This window comes from Barbus barbus (genome assembly GCF_936440315.1).
Source record: "Barbus barbus genome assembly, chromosome: 5".
Classification (NCBI taxonomy): Eukaryota; Metazoa; Chordata; class Actinopteri; order Cypriniformes; family Cyprinidae; genus Barbus; species Barbus barbus.
In genome coordinates, this window is record NC_136733.1 from 5,247,053 (window position 1) to 5,261,668 (window position 14,616).

The window sequence follows — 14,616 nt, forward strand, 5'->3', positions numbered from 1 at the left end:
CTCATAATTCACTATATTTATTTATTAAGTTAATGCACTTAATTTTTTTCAAGATTTAGAATACTGTTCAAAGGTTTGGGTTCTGTAATATTTTTATTACTGAAAGAAAGAAATACTTAATTATTCAGCAAGGATGCACTTAACTGATCAAAGTGACAGGCGTTTGCATTATACTTCTTGAGCAGCAAATCAGCATATTATGATTTCAGAAAGATCATGTGACACTGAAGTAATGATGCTGAAAAGTCAGCTTTACATCACAGGAATATATTATATTTTAAAATATATTCAAATGGAAGACAGTTATTTTAAATCATAAAAATATTTTACAACATAGCTGTTTTTGCTATATTTTTAATCAAATAAATGCAGCCTTGGTGAGCATAAGAGGCTTCTTTCAAAAGCACTTTTTGAAAACATTACCAACCTCAAACTTTTGAACAGTAGTGTATTTTTCCTATTTCATGCCATTTGTCATTTACATAAGTAAATGTGGGCTGTAATTGCAATTAATTTGATTAATTAATCTGCACATCATGTAACTAATTCCATTAAACACAGTAAGCAATTAACAGCTCAAAAATAAACACCTTTCATGCTTAATGTACGTAATTAAGCTCACATTTCGTAACGTTATGCATTAATTGCAACATTTCATGTTGATATTTAATTATTTCGTGATATATAATGTTGCCCACTATCCAACAGAGTACCAGCTGACAAATGGCGAGGGACCGTGAGGTAGCTCTCGTCCTCCAACAAAAGGACTTTCATCATAAAACATCAAAATAAGTGACACCTCTCACAGGAACTACGGTGGCCATCCGGCAAAAGGGACAGTTAAGCGAGCACTACGGTTAAAGCACTTCTGTCCCTACCTCCGCTCTCACAGCGAGTGTGCGATGAACAAGCTCTTATCTGTGAGAGCACAAACAGAGAATAGCACAGCCACTCTCTTCTCACTAATCCTGTTACGCTGCAGCCTCTTCTCAGCCTCCGTCTCTATGGTTACGGCTGGCATTCAGTGATGCTGGTCCAGAGGCTGTATCTACAGTAATCTACACGGCATAAGGTCCTCCTACAAGCATGGATAACCCAAGGCGACTCAAGGAGAGAGGAGGACGGATGGAGAATAAGCAAACAGGACTTACTCATCCGTGTCTTTCTTGCTCTCTTCGATGTATGCAATAGACTCCGACCTTAGACGGTTGGTGACCTCGTAAGTGCGCAGGGTTACACCAAAGATGTCCTCGTGATATCGATTCTCATCCTTCAATGAGAAAGAGGAAAACACAGTTTGAAAAAGTAACTGGAACTTCTCAGGTGACCTTCTATTGCACACAAAGGATCAGTTTTAAATAAATGACCTAAAGGAGCCACTAAATACAGTATAAAGTTTGAAAAAAAAAACATTAATCAAAAATACATAGAGACCTTGTACTTGATTTACCTTTACACATGAAAGTAGAAAATAACTAAAAAGCACCTTTTTATTCTATATATAATAAAAATATATACGTAGAAAGAAATATATAAACTAAACTAAACAAAGGCTCATTTTTAAAAAAGCGGCTGAATAGCACCACTAACTACAGTCTGAAGTTTGGAAAAAAAGTGGGATCTAACCCTTAGTTTGCTGATATAGAAGCCAGCATCTTCCAGAGACATGTTTCCATGCAGTTTAAAGATCTGCTGGACTGTTTTCAGTACGTCTCCAGCCATGGTGACATCTCCACAGACGTAGATATGCCCTCCTTCTTCTCGCAGATATTTGTACACCGTTTCAGACAGCTGCTCGCGAAGCACATCCTGGACGTATTTCTGAGAGGATGAGTTGAAAAAAATAAAAAACTGTGAGGTAAATGACTAAATAGATGTCTATGAGCCACATGGCATGGTTCCGCTGTTATTTGATCAGTAAGAAATTCTTTGCCTTGCTCGCTGAATTAAAAAAAAAAAAGGAAAATCAAAGACTTTCTTCACAAAGGTCCATTTTTAATTTCCTATTAATCTCTATGATTCACTTGAGCAGCTAGCTAAACCTTTGCTATTGCTGGATCATAAATGGATTTAAAATATCCTCTCTTTTATTGCCAAGGCATCATATTCTAACCTTTGGTCTCCCAGGCTCTCTGGAGTATGCGGTGTAAAGCTCTTTAAACACTTCCTTGTTCTTGGCCTGGATGGTCTCTTCCTTGTAAATGTGGTCAATCTGTGACTGCCGACAACCGAAAACCAAGATCATGGGGCATGCCTTGATTCCTGATTAAATAAAACATGCCAAAATTAAGATTTAACTCAACAACAAATGCCAAAATATATTAGTGATAGTGTAAGTACATGTAAGTTTGTTAATTGTATCCAAATTGTTATTGTAAAAAATTTTATTAAATAAAAAATCAGTCAGAAAATGTCACTGAATTTGAAAAAACTAAATCAAACAATGCTAGACCTTTCTCAGATCTGGACATTTAAATTAAACATTTAAATTTGAGTTTCAAGTAAGTTTCAAGCAAGTACAAGCAACTGAATTACATAAAATAAAAACTTTAGATGGATGGATACATACATTTTTTATTACTCTACAATTGACTCGACAAAGCAAATTGATCAAACAAATGACACTTTCCTTTCTCAGAACTGTAAATTTAAATGCACAATTTAAAATCAGAAGCAACCAAAAGCCTACCCTTGTTTTCAATATCATACAGTCTCTGTTGCCAGAAGCTTCTGAATGGAGCAATTCCAGTGCCTGGACCAATCAGAATACACGGAACCTGGCTGTCTTTTGGCATACGGAACGTCGGAGCCCTGAAACAGATAATACATCCTTTGATTTCATCAAATTCACAAGAAAACTACCATCAGTGGACATATTTGAGAAGTATATAAATGCTTTACCCTCTGACAAAGCACGGCACCATATCGCCTTCTTCCAAGCTATTGAGCCAGGAGGAACACACTCCGTGGTGCACAGGACCTTCTCCATCTAGCCGGAAAAAAACACATAATCCTTTAACCTGACACTCTCTGACACCGATCTAACGCCTAGCAATTTAGCACTGTGCAGGGCTGACATCACTTGCTTCAAATGGAATGAAATTGCTATATTTTAGCTGTCAATTACACCATTATGCAAATAATTACATGTTTACAATGCATTTAAAATGTGATCACAGTTTCTCTTTCACACATGTTAACTAGAAAGACTTAACAGCAAATGAGCAGATCTAGAATTAATTTGATCATTTAATTTTCATGTAGTCCCTGTCTTTAAAATAAATGAGCAGCTATTAGATGAACAGTCAGAATCAGACTAATACCACAGACAACCAGCCCAGTTTCTCTTTCGACAATACAGATTATTCACAATTCATTAGGCACTTCAGTCAAATTGCTAATTAAGTTCATAGTCTCTTATTAAGCACCCAATTATTCACACCATACCGCTGAGTTTTCAGGCCGTATGTCATTGTAACTGTTGAAAGTGAGAGGCTGTTTAGCGTGACTCTCACAGTTTGAGATGAGTGATAGAGAAGCACTGGAAATGTTTTTAACACTTTGAAGTGGATAACATCGATTAAACAGCATCAGGTCCTGTTTACACCTGCTTTGAACATCTGGTGTTGAAGTGATAGGCAGAGACGCATTAACGTTGGTATGCTGGTACAAGCAGCATCTCAAACATGTCTCCAGTGACCATTACCAGTGATTTCATCAAAGAGAAGGTTTCTGAATTAAAGACTTCTAAGATCACTTACTACATCACTCAATCCCTGCATATTGTTCAAGCAAAATAAAGCAAAAATACTATTATTCACAAGTTTGTGGTTGGTAAGTCTCTTATGCTCACCAAGGCTACATTTATTTGATTAAAATGTAATTTTTTAACATATTATTTTGCTAATTTTTCAGCATCATTACTCCAGTATTCAGTGTCACATGGTCCTTGAGAAATCATTCTAAGATTTTTATTTGCTGTTGAAAGCAGATGTGCTGATTAATGTGGTGATTCCATATGATATAATATGGAAAATGTGATGTATTTTGTTCAGGATTCTTAGATGAAATTCTTAGGTTCTTCTTAGAAAGTTAAAAATAAAAGCATTTATTTGAAAGAACATCTGAAGTCTTTTGTAATAAATGTCTTTGTTCACTTTTGAAGTGTAAATTTAATCTGCCTTTGATGAAAAAAGTATGAATAAAAAAAAAAAACGTTTGAATGGCAGTGTATATTATTAATTTTCATATCAGTTTTTTTGTTGTTGTTGTTGAAGCATGAGATGTCTTCAATTAAAAAAACTATTCTGTATAATTTTTTATAGAGTTTATTACTATCAATTCTTTTAGAACTGATATTATGTTTATTTACCAATTTACTTAAACTTACTATAAACATAAATTACCCTCATGTATATTACATGAGATAAAAAATGATATGCGAAATATAATCATATGTGTCATGCAAAGAATTATGGGAATGTCCTTTTTGCTGTTTTATATATATATATATATATACATATATGTGACTGCTGTCAAATGATTAATCGTGATTAATCGTATCCAAAATAAAAGTTTTTTTTTACATAATATATGTGTGTATACTGTGTATATTTATTATGTATATGTATATATAAATAGACAGATGTGCATGTACATATTTAACAAAAATATGTTGTTTATATATTACATATATTTATATATAATATAAAATATAAGAATATGAACATATAAATGCATAAATGTGTAAATATTCTCAAAATATATACTGTATGTGTGTGTATTTATCTATACATAATAAATATTCACAGTATACACACATATTATGTAAACAAAAACTTTTATTTTAGATGCGATTAATCGCGATTAATCATTTGACAGCACTATATATATATATATATATATATATATATATATATATATATATATATATATATATATATAGTAATTTATATACTGTAGTAATCCATAGTTTTAATTAGCAAAAGAACATAAATGTGACAGTATTTTACAGTAAAATTACATATAATGCGATACATATACAGTTTTTCACCATATAGGGTATAAGGTAACTTACAGTTACCAATTAACAGGTTTTTACTTTAGCATCTTTACAGTCTTTCTGTAAAAAATATTTTTTCTGTACTGATATAAAGCTCATATTCAAATGAAACATAACTAAGAGTTCAATTAAGAGCTATGAAAGAGCATTGTCTTAGTAATCTGCTGTTTTCTTTACCTTTGGGCCGATAGGACACCACTGCCACAGTGAGGTGTATCTCTCCTGGATGGAGGTCTGGAGAAGAGCTGATGGAGTAGTATCGTGGCTGTAGGAGGGGCAGCTGGGTCAAGAGAAGGGTGGAGGGGATCTGGAGTGATGGGAACTCCTCCAACACCTCCACTATGGTAGGGTTATTGTACCACTTCCACTCCTCATACTCCTGCAAACCCTGAGGAGACACAGAATGAAGCATATAACATCATGACGTTCCCAGTAGGTCGGGTTTGGCACATGAGCTCTGGATGAATGGCAATCGCTCAAAACATTCTGCAAGCACCTTGTGCCGTGAACTGATATTAAGACGCGAGTAAAAAAAAAACCTGTCAACACTATAATTTGCATAAATGTGTTAGTCATGTGAACGTAAAAAGGAGCCAGAAAGGTCGTTTCAGATCTCTCCTTAAAGAGAAAATTCTGTCACCGTTGACTCACCATTATGCACCTCCATTTTTCGAACATAAAAGTCCAGGCTGTTCTCTCATATACAACAAAGTAGAGAATTACTAGAGCTGTCAAGCTACAAAAAAGGGTCATCAAAAAGCAGTTTATACTTCCTTTTTCTGATCCTTTTTTTGTACCATATAGACTATGTGCTCTGTTTTCTGACTTTCAACTATAACTTCAAGAAAAGCAAAACACTACCGTTACTACCTTATTGTTTTTGACAATGCATCTCTGAATTTATGAATTTTAGTTGGAGAAAAACCTGAACATTGTGATTATAACTAAATGGTACACAGAAAACTCAATGGCAAGGACCTTTATGGTTGTAAATCTGAAAAGCTGATGAAAATTAATTTTAGAAATGAGTAGTTTTATTCAGCAAGGACACTAAATTGATCAAAAGTGACATCAAAGACATATATTATTTTACAAAATATTTCCATTTCAAATAGATGCTGTTCTTTTAAACTTTTCATTCATCAAAGAATCCTGAAATAAAAATGTATCACAGTATCCATAAAAATATGAACTATTTTCAGTAATGATAATAATAACAAAATCCATCTGTCTAGAACAAATCAGCATAATAAAACTATTTCTGAAGACTGGAGCGATGACTGCTGAAAATTCAGCTTGGTCATCACAGAAATAAATTTAAAAAAATATTAAAATAGGAAAAAGTCCCTTTAAATCGTAATAATATTTGACTGTTTTTACTGATTAAATAAAAGTAACTTTGGTGAGCATAAGAGACTTCTTTTAAAAATATTAAAAAACTTACCAAACCCAATGTTTTAAATGGAAAGGGAAAAAGGAAGTGGTGTGTGGCCAAGTATGGTGACCCATACTCGGAATTTGTGCTCTGCATTTAACCCATCCAAGTGTACACACAGTAGTGAACATACACCCGGAGCAGTGGGCAGCCAATGCTGTGGTGCCTGGGGAGCAGTTGGGGGTTCAGTGCCTTGCTCAAGGGTCTCACCTCAGTCGTGGTATTGAGGGTGGAGAGAGTGTTGGTTATTCACTCCCACCACCTGTAATCCCTGCTGGGCCTGAGACTCGAACCCACGACCTTCGGGTTACAAGTCCAACTCTCTATCCATTAGGCCACGATGAAAACATTTTTTTTTTTTTTTTTTTTTTTTTAAAGGAAATGGTAGAGTAGTCCAAACAAATGTTTAAAATATACAAAATTATAATTTTAAACAAGCAGAGAGAAACTGTGGGAAGTTGCTATTCTCACTGAAGTGAACTCAGCTAAAAGAAAGTCCGCAAAGAATGTTTCAATGTCCCTCTGTCTTTCCTCTCTAGTTCACACCATTCCTTCATCAGAATCATTTGAACCAGAAAGGATGACTCACTAACTAAGCAGCCATTTTTAGCAACATTACGAAAAATTGCACGGAGTGTTTCAGTGGGAGGCAATGAAAGAGAAATATTTCCATGTCTTGGTGTTGACACTGAAAAGCTTGTGTGTGAGTGCAAAACAGGCATGGGAGGGGGAAAAAGGAAGTAGGGAGGAGGGGGTTGATTTTCAGAGCTAATAAGTTATCAAACTGAGAAAATTAGCACCGATTTGAGGCGGAAAAGGCAGGAACGCATGTGGCGACGTGACGCCTTTTGTCTTATATAGAAGAAGTGGGTGAAAATGAGTCTTAGATCATTACTGAGCTTTAGCACGGCTTGTATTGATGCAAATAAATGTCTTACATGATAATTAGGGAAATGCATGAGTGTATGCAGTTATTCAGTGTCTTCTTACCTTGCTGAGCACCTCTAGTCTCTTTCTCTGTTTCTCATTAGTCGCTAGAGGAGCAAACTGTTGCAGTAGCACGGGACTTGGAGGGGTGGTTATGTCCAGGAAGTATTTGAAAGCCTGATAGATGGTACAGGGCGGTATACGACTCTCGTCTGTCCAGTTACTTATCACACCTGCAGAAGATAAAGAGCTTCTGATTTGTTAAGAATGCAGATATGAACTAGATTTTTTGGTTTAATCCTTATTGAACCAGTGATTTACTCATGTTTTGACTAGCAGCAGATACAGTTGAGGTCAAAAGTTTACATCCCCCTTTCAGAATCTGCAAAATGTTAATTATTTTTTTTGCCAAAATAATAGGGATCATACAGAATGCATGTTATTGTTTATTTAGTACTGACCTGAATAAGATATTTCACATAAAACATGTTTACATGTAGTCCACAATAGAAAATAAGAGTTGAATTCGTAAAAATGACCCTAAAAATTATTCTTAATACTGTGTTGTTACCTCAATGATCCACAGCTGTGTTTTTTTGTTTCGTGATAGTTGTTCGTGAGTCCCTTGTTTGTCCTGAACAGTTAAACTGCCTGCTGTTCTTCAGAAAAAAATCATTCAGGTCCCACAAATTCTTTGGTTTTCCAGCATTTTTGTGTATTTGAACCCTTTCCAACACCGACTGTGTGATTTTGAGATCAATATTTTCACACTGAGGACAACTGAGGGACTCATATGCAACTATTACAGAAGGTTCAAACTCTCACTGATGGTCCAGAAGGAAAAAACATGCATTAAGAGCAGGGGGGTGAAAACTTCAACTTTGAATTTGAAGATCAGGGTAAATTTAACTTATTTTGTCTTCTGGGAAACATGTAACTATCTTCTATAGCCTCTGAAGGGCAGTACTAAATGAAAAATATGATATTTAGGTTAAATAAGAAAAATTTACACATCTCAATTCTGTTCAAAAGTTTTCACCCCCTGACAGTATTAAATAAACAATAACATGCATTTTGTATCATCCTTCTTATTTTGGTAAAATAATTAACATTTTGCAGATTCTGAAAAGGGGATGTAAACTTTTGACCTCAACTGTATGTTCAACGCTATTTCACGGCAATTCGTACATGTTTTACGAGGTGGCTAATTCTTACAAATTTGTATGACCTCACTCGTACGATTTAGTACGATTTGTGGTTTAGGGGCGGGGTTAGGAGTAAGTAATTCGTACAAATTCATACGAATTGGCAACTTGTAAAATATGTACGAATTGCCGTGAGATTGGGCTGGTATGTTACATGGAGGTTTTTTTTTTTTTTTGCAGTGATACCTCGAACCATCATTCTATGTTTCCCAAAAAAGCTTTCAATGAATGGTTCTTCAAAAAAGCATTTTTTTGTTTTTAGTGTGAAGAATGTTTTATAATCTAAAGAACATATAGAACCTTTTATGCTTCTGTTGAAGGTTCTTCATGGAACCTTAGATGGCAATAAAGAACCAAAATTGTAGATTGCTTAATGGATAGAAAATACATTTTCTGTCATTATTTACTCACTCCCATTTCAAACACGTCTTTCTTCAGTGGAAGTCCTCTTAATAAAAAATTAAGGCGACATGCATTGATATTAAGCTCCAAAGATAACAAAAGAAGCACGATAAAAGATGTCAATATGACATGTGCACATGATAGATTTGTGTGAGGAAAATTCTGAAATTTACCTGAAAATCTGGCCTTTTTCTCTCAAATATCACTCAATTTTACATATTCCTCTCATATTAAACTGGTATATGCCTTCTGAGGACCTGAAATATCAAGTACAAGTCATTTGGACTTGATATTTTTTCATGTGTTAAGGCACATTTTCTTTGCCATTTGTATCCCATGGAAGAAAGTAAGTCATATGGGTTTGGAACGACATGTGGATGAGTAAATAATGAGTTTTTATTTTCGGGTGAACTGTACACTTATAATGTGCCCAAGGCATCTTATTTTGATAAAATACCTCTTTTGTCCACAATAATTCAAGCTTCATCTGTAAAGATTGTCAGATAAAGTAGAAAGAGTTGCAGCAACCTCATTTTCCCTCTCTAAAGGTCACTGACCAGTTTTCAGTCATCCTGACATATTTCTCAACAAGGGAAGGTGAGAAATCTCACTTGAGCTAACCTTTTTAAAAGACAAGTAGGTCCTATCATTAAAACTGATAGACTGTACATTTCCTCTCAGTACCATCAAACGTGTACAGCTCCGCAAAAAAGATATGCAGTGTCTTTAACACCATAAAAAAGGGAAATCCTTCAGAACCACAAGCAAAGAATTGCCATGACATTGTTATAAGCATCCAGAGCGATTTCTGAAAACGTTTGCTCCGCTCGCTCATTTTAGTACTGACAGTATGAAAACAAAAAGCAAAAATAGTTTCAATGCAAGACAACTGTGAAACAGTTTTATGTTCACAGAGGCAAGATAAGCGTCCTTATATGATGATGAAAAACCTCAACAAAAGAGAACAAACAGAATGTAATGGCTCAAATGGAAAAATGGAACAGCGCCTCAAGCACTAGAGATGAAACCCTGATTGAAAGCACATCGTTTAGAATCAAAAATGTTTTTGATTCAGTCAGATTTGTAATGAAATCAAACAATAGCATGACAGCATCAAAATCTGTCTCTGTGGGTGAAGCTCTGGATGCCAAAATTTTCTATTTAATCTAAATATCTTTGTCATAGATCATAATGAAGCCAGAGCAGATAAATCCTGTAACAGTAAATCAAGCAATTAAGTGGTCATGTGGTTTTAAATGGTGTGTTTACAGTTGAATAATAATTTGAATTCAGTATGCAAATGTTGCAACGTGTGCAAATTAACATGCAGACTGCACTGATAACTATCAAGGATCAGCATATTATAAAAACCTAACAATGCAAAAGAATTGCATTTACATGAGATTTGAATTTATTTTTGCATGCAAACATTAAATAAGATGGTGAAATTAAAGAAAGATCTTTTTTTTTTTAATAGTTTTTTAACGGTTTACATGCATTCATATGACACATTGTCGGGTGAGTAGTGACCAATTAGTGCAAGCTTGTTTAATCTTAAAAAATAAAAAATTAATTAATATATAAAATATAGTATTAAATTTATAATATATACATTTTATAAAACTATATACTCGGTAAGTGTTTAAATATAGCATCCAAGTGGAAACTATGGTTGCCATTGTCATTTTTTGTAAGTGTTAAAAAGTGAAAGCTAGCTCACTTTCCAGTAAACGTGACATGACCAGCACTATGGACCAGGTTACCCTGATTCTCGGCTCATCATGAACACCAGAATACCTAATGAACACAATGTTCGGCAGGCAATGGCGTATCCAGAAAGCCTTTCTTCTGTGTTCACAAAATCATGTTTGATTGGTCTGGCAGACTTGAATGGATGAAATACTAGAGGTATCACGTCTTTTCCTCTGTATGTCAGTTTCAGATTATTTTTATGTAGATGCTGTCACTTTCCATAAGAAACCAAAGCAGATATTTGATAGACAAGTTATTTTGGAAAGTTGCTTTTCATTTGTTGACATCTGCAAGAAATGAGTAACCATTTAAGCCTATAAAATTCTATGACGCTAGAATGTTATTTTGTAATACTTTTTTGCATATCAAATAATTTTTTTAAATATTTTGGATTAGTTTCAGACTATTATTATGATAACAAATAAAAAAAAAAGTCATAGTTACCCAACGCTGTGTTTCTTTCTACCAAGAACTCCACTTTCACAATTTGATTGACAGGTGGTGCATCCTCCAGTTTCTCGATCAGAGTCGTAACTAGAACTTCATTGTTGCCAGGAAAAACACCTAAATGGTCACCAGGCAAGTATTTCAGGCTCTCGTGGTTGTTGGCATCAAGACGCACAAATATAGTCGATCGGCTAGTAGACAGGAAGTAAGAAAACATGTTAATATGAAACAGTTGCAGTCATTCTTAAAAGGATTATAAAAGATATATTCATACACAAGAGAAATTGACCCTTTGATAAGCTTTTCCCACATTGGGTATTTTTGGTAGAATAGGCTGGAATGAAGTGTGACATTGCAAAGCATTTTATCTGCCATTTTTATGTTAAATTTAAAAGTAACATTATAAAAACTCAAGATAAAAATTATAAATTAAAATTAACTTTATGTTATTGATATTAATGTAGTTACAAGCAAATGTATTTTCTGTTACAGATTTTCTTAACGTCTCAGGGTTCAATACAGTATTTTACCACATATATATATATATATATATATATATATATATATATATATATATATATTAGTGCTGTCAATCGATTAATTTTTTTAATTAATCACACATTTTTCTGAAATTAATCGTGATTAATTCCACCTAACATTAAAGTTTTTAAATATACTTTTATATTACAATAATTTTACATTCAATCTTCAAATTAATGTACAAACAACATAAAGACAGTATATATTTTTTAAATATTTGTTTAATGGCAGCTTTTTTTATGACTGGAGGCCAGTATCACTGATACAATACTGATTTCTCTATCAAATTAACCATTGACTATAGCCATTCAACATTACAGTATAACTGAGAGCTATCAATTTGAAAATGTATTAGACTTTAAAAAAATTACTTCTAATTTAAGTGAATTTAAAACAATCTTCACATAAACCCATTATAATAAATGTCATATTTACCTGTGCCCTTCAGCAGAAATTTAAAGAAATTGAAATTGAAGTTATCAAACACTAAATTCTAAATGAATCCTTAAAGCTATAAAAGTAATTGTTTCCTCTTTTTTTCTTTGTTCTTTGATTACAGCAGCTGGTTATTAAGTTATTTTGGCTGTTATTTCTTTATTTCTGCTGAACATGACGCGGATGCATCATATTTTCTCTCAACTATACCTTTTTGACTCACGTCAGGTCTTAAAATGTCTATTAATGAGCTGACGAGTTGAATCGAGTGTGTCAGATGAGGGAGACAGTGCTGGGCTGCTCCAGGACAGTTTTGAAAACCATTTCAGTTCTTAAATCTGACTCATATGAAATATATTACATGCATGCACAGTTTTAAGGCAGCTTTCATCGCCTTTTTGGTAACTTCATGACTTAACTGACCACGACATTGCGTGCACGTAGTTTATTTCGCACATTGATATGAAAGGATACAGGCTACAGAGCGCGCTGGCGCCTTTGTGCGAAGATCACACGCTACGTACAGTACAGTTTCCGCGCTCGTTTGACTCATGCCTTCCGCTGAAGTAAAGTGGAGCGCGCCTCTGAAACATCTCCAGTTTGATGTGGTCGTAAAGACGTTCTGTGACTGAATAAATACACTTCTTATCAAGAGAAAAAGTGACAGAAGCAGCAGTTGTGAGTGGAGTGGCCAACCCTAGGCCCCGCCCCTGCGTTAATTGCGTAAAATATTTTTAACGCGTTAAACTGAAAAAATGTATCGCCTGCGTTAACGCGCTAATTTTATTATATATATATATATATATATATATATATATATACGTATACATGTTTTGATGTTCTAAACTGAATTGTACAGAAATGTAAATATATATATATATATATATATATATATATATATATTCTGTATAATTCAGTTTAGAACCATCAAAACACACAAATCCTACATAGACATACATTAGAGAATGGTGGCAGATTGCTAAGGTGATTGGTCACAAATGTTTTTAAGGCAGAACTTGTTGTCAAAGACTTTAGTGAGAATGTAAATCTGAGAAAATCTGAAATTAGACAGAATATTAACAAAAACATACTTCGATCTGGCACTTTGTAGGTTCTGTCTCATCAGAAATTTGGCCCCGTAAACTTTCTTCTTGTGGATGCTGAAAAGCGCTGAGAGTGGACACAGAAACCAATCAACAGTTAAAACATGCTGTGTGAAATTAGACCAAATAAAACATCAAAAGGCAATTTAGCGGCTCTACAACTTGATTTGCTATAAAACTCACGATGGAGCCGAGCCGCCCATTTCAAGATCATTTCGAGGACTTTAGATGCAATGGTAAAAAGTCTGTGATATAGGAAATCAGGCTCGGAAGCCCTAAATGCATTGTTTACACTTTCATCAATTGAATAAGGAAGTGTTTACAATCCTCTGGGTAATGCTTACACTGCGCTGAGATGATCCATGTCAAGCTAATGAGCCACTAAAATGACAGTCCCTTCAAGAGTCAATTGGTATGCATCATAAATTTTGAGGTGATAAAAAGCTTGGCCATTCACAAGGGTAGACTTTAAGTATCATTTAATTTGATAAAAGCTTATTGGCTTTCTGAAATGATGAGTCATTCCTTGATGAATGGAAGGTACTTAGAGCAGCAATGTACCTTGCGTTAGTGTCGGTGCCTCCGCCGTGTATGTCATCCGGAACTTGCTTTTCTTCCAGCTACGATCATTGCTAATCAAGGAATCGTTCGCTTTCTCAATATTAACATCGTCGCCAACACAGAATACGTCGCAGGCAGCCTGGGATAAAAAGGATAAAAACTCATTCTTAACAACATTTTATGATGCTAAATCATAAGTATAAGAAATATTCAGTGTAAATATTTTTAAAAATGTATAAATAAAAATATAATATTAAAAAAGTATAAATGCAGCAGAATAAATATACAAATTAAAGCATTTAAAAAAAATAAAAATAAAAGGTATATGCACAGTACCAGAAATATACAATGAAAATGTTTTTTTTTAGCCTTAAAGAACGTCCTAATTCAAAAAATGTAAATTAAAATAGACATTAAATTGTTTAAAATCTTTAAATTAAAACAACAAAGAAATCATTAAAGAGTATACATGCAGTAAATGTTTTTTTAGCCTTAAAATTTTTTAAATTTAATAAATAAATAATAATAATACTAATAAATTAGAAAAGTTCAGTACAAGAAATATACACTAAATAGTTTAGGCCTAAAATGTGTAAATTTAAATAATTATAATAAAAAAATAATAAAATGTAAATAAATAAAAAAATATTAATACAGTACAACTAAATCAACCTGACTACACCAACTAAATGGCTCTTTAATATAATAGTTGATGCAATTTAAATTTTGCCATTATTTACATATTTT

General features: G+C 33.8%; 1 protein-coding gene across 3 annotated transcripts in view; it reads right to left on the reverse strand.

Moving 5' to 3' along the window:
* Positions 1–1,147: 1,147 nt before the first annotated feature.
* nos1 (nitric oxide synthase 1 (neuronal)) overlaps positions 1,148–14,616 on the reverse strand; it is a gene marked incomplete at both ends in the record, with an annotated part of 54,716 nt that continues 41,247 nt past the window's right edge. For all 3 annotated transcript variants that reach the window (XM_079417562.1, XM_079417561.1, XM_079417560.1), the window contains 10 exons: positions 1,148–1,270; positions 1,627–1,821; positions 2,114–2,262; positions 2,690–2,811; positions 2,902–2,989; positions 5,240–5,450; positions 7,488–7,657; positions 11,228–11,421; positions 13,297–13,375; positions 13,870–14,008. In XM_079417562.1, the coding sequence (XP_079273688.1) occupies positions 1,148–1,270; positions 1,627–1,821; positions 2,114–2,262; positions 2,690–2,811; positions 2,902–2,989; positions 5,240–5,450; positions 7,488–7,657; positions 11,228–11,421; positions 13,297–13,375; positions 13,870–14,008 (1,470 nt within the window). The remainder of the gene's footprint in view (positions 1,271–1,626; positions 1,822–2,113; positions 2,263–2,689; positions 2,812–2,901; positions 2,990–5,239; positions 5,451–7,487; positions 7,658–11,227; positions 11,422–13,296; positions 13,376–13,869; positions 14,009–14,616) is intronic.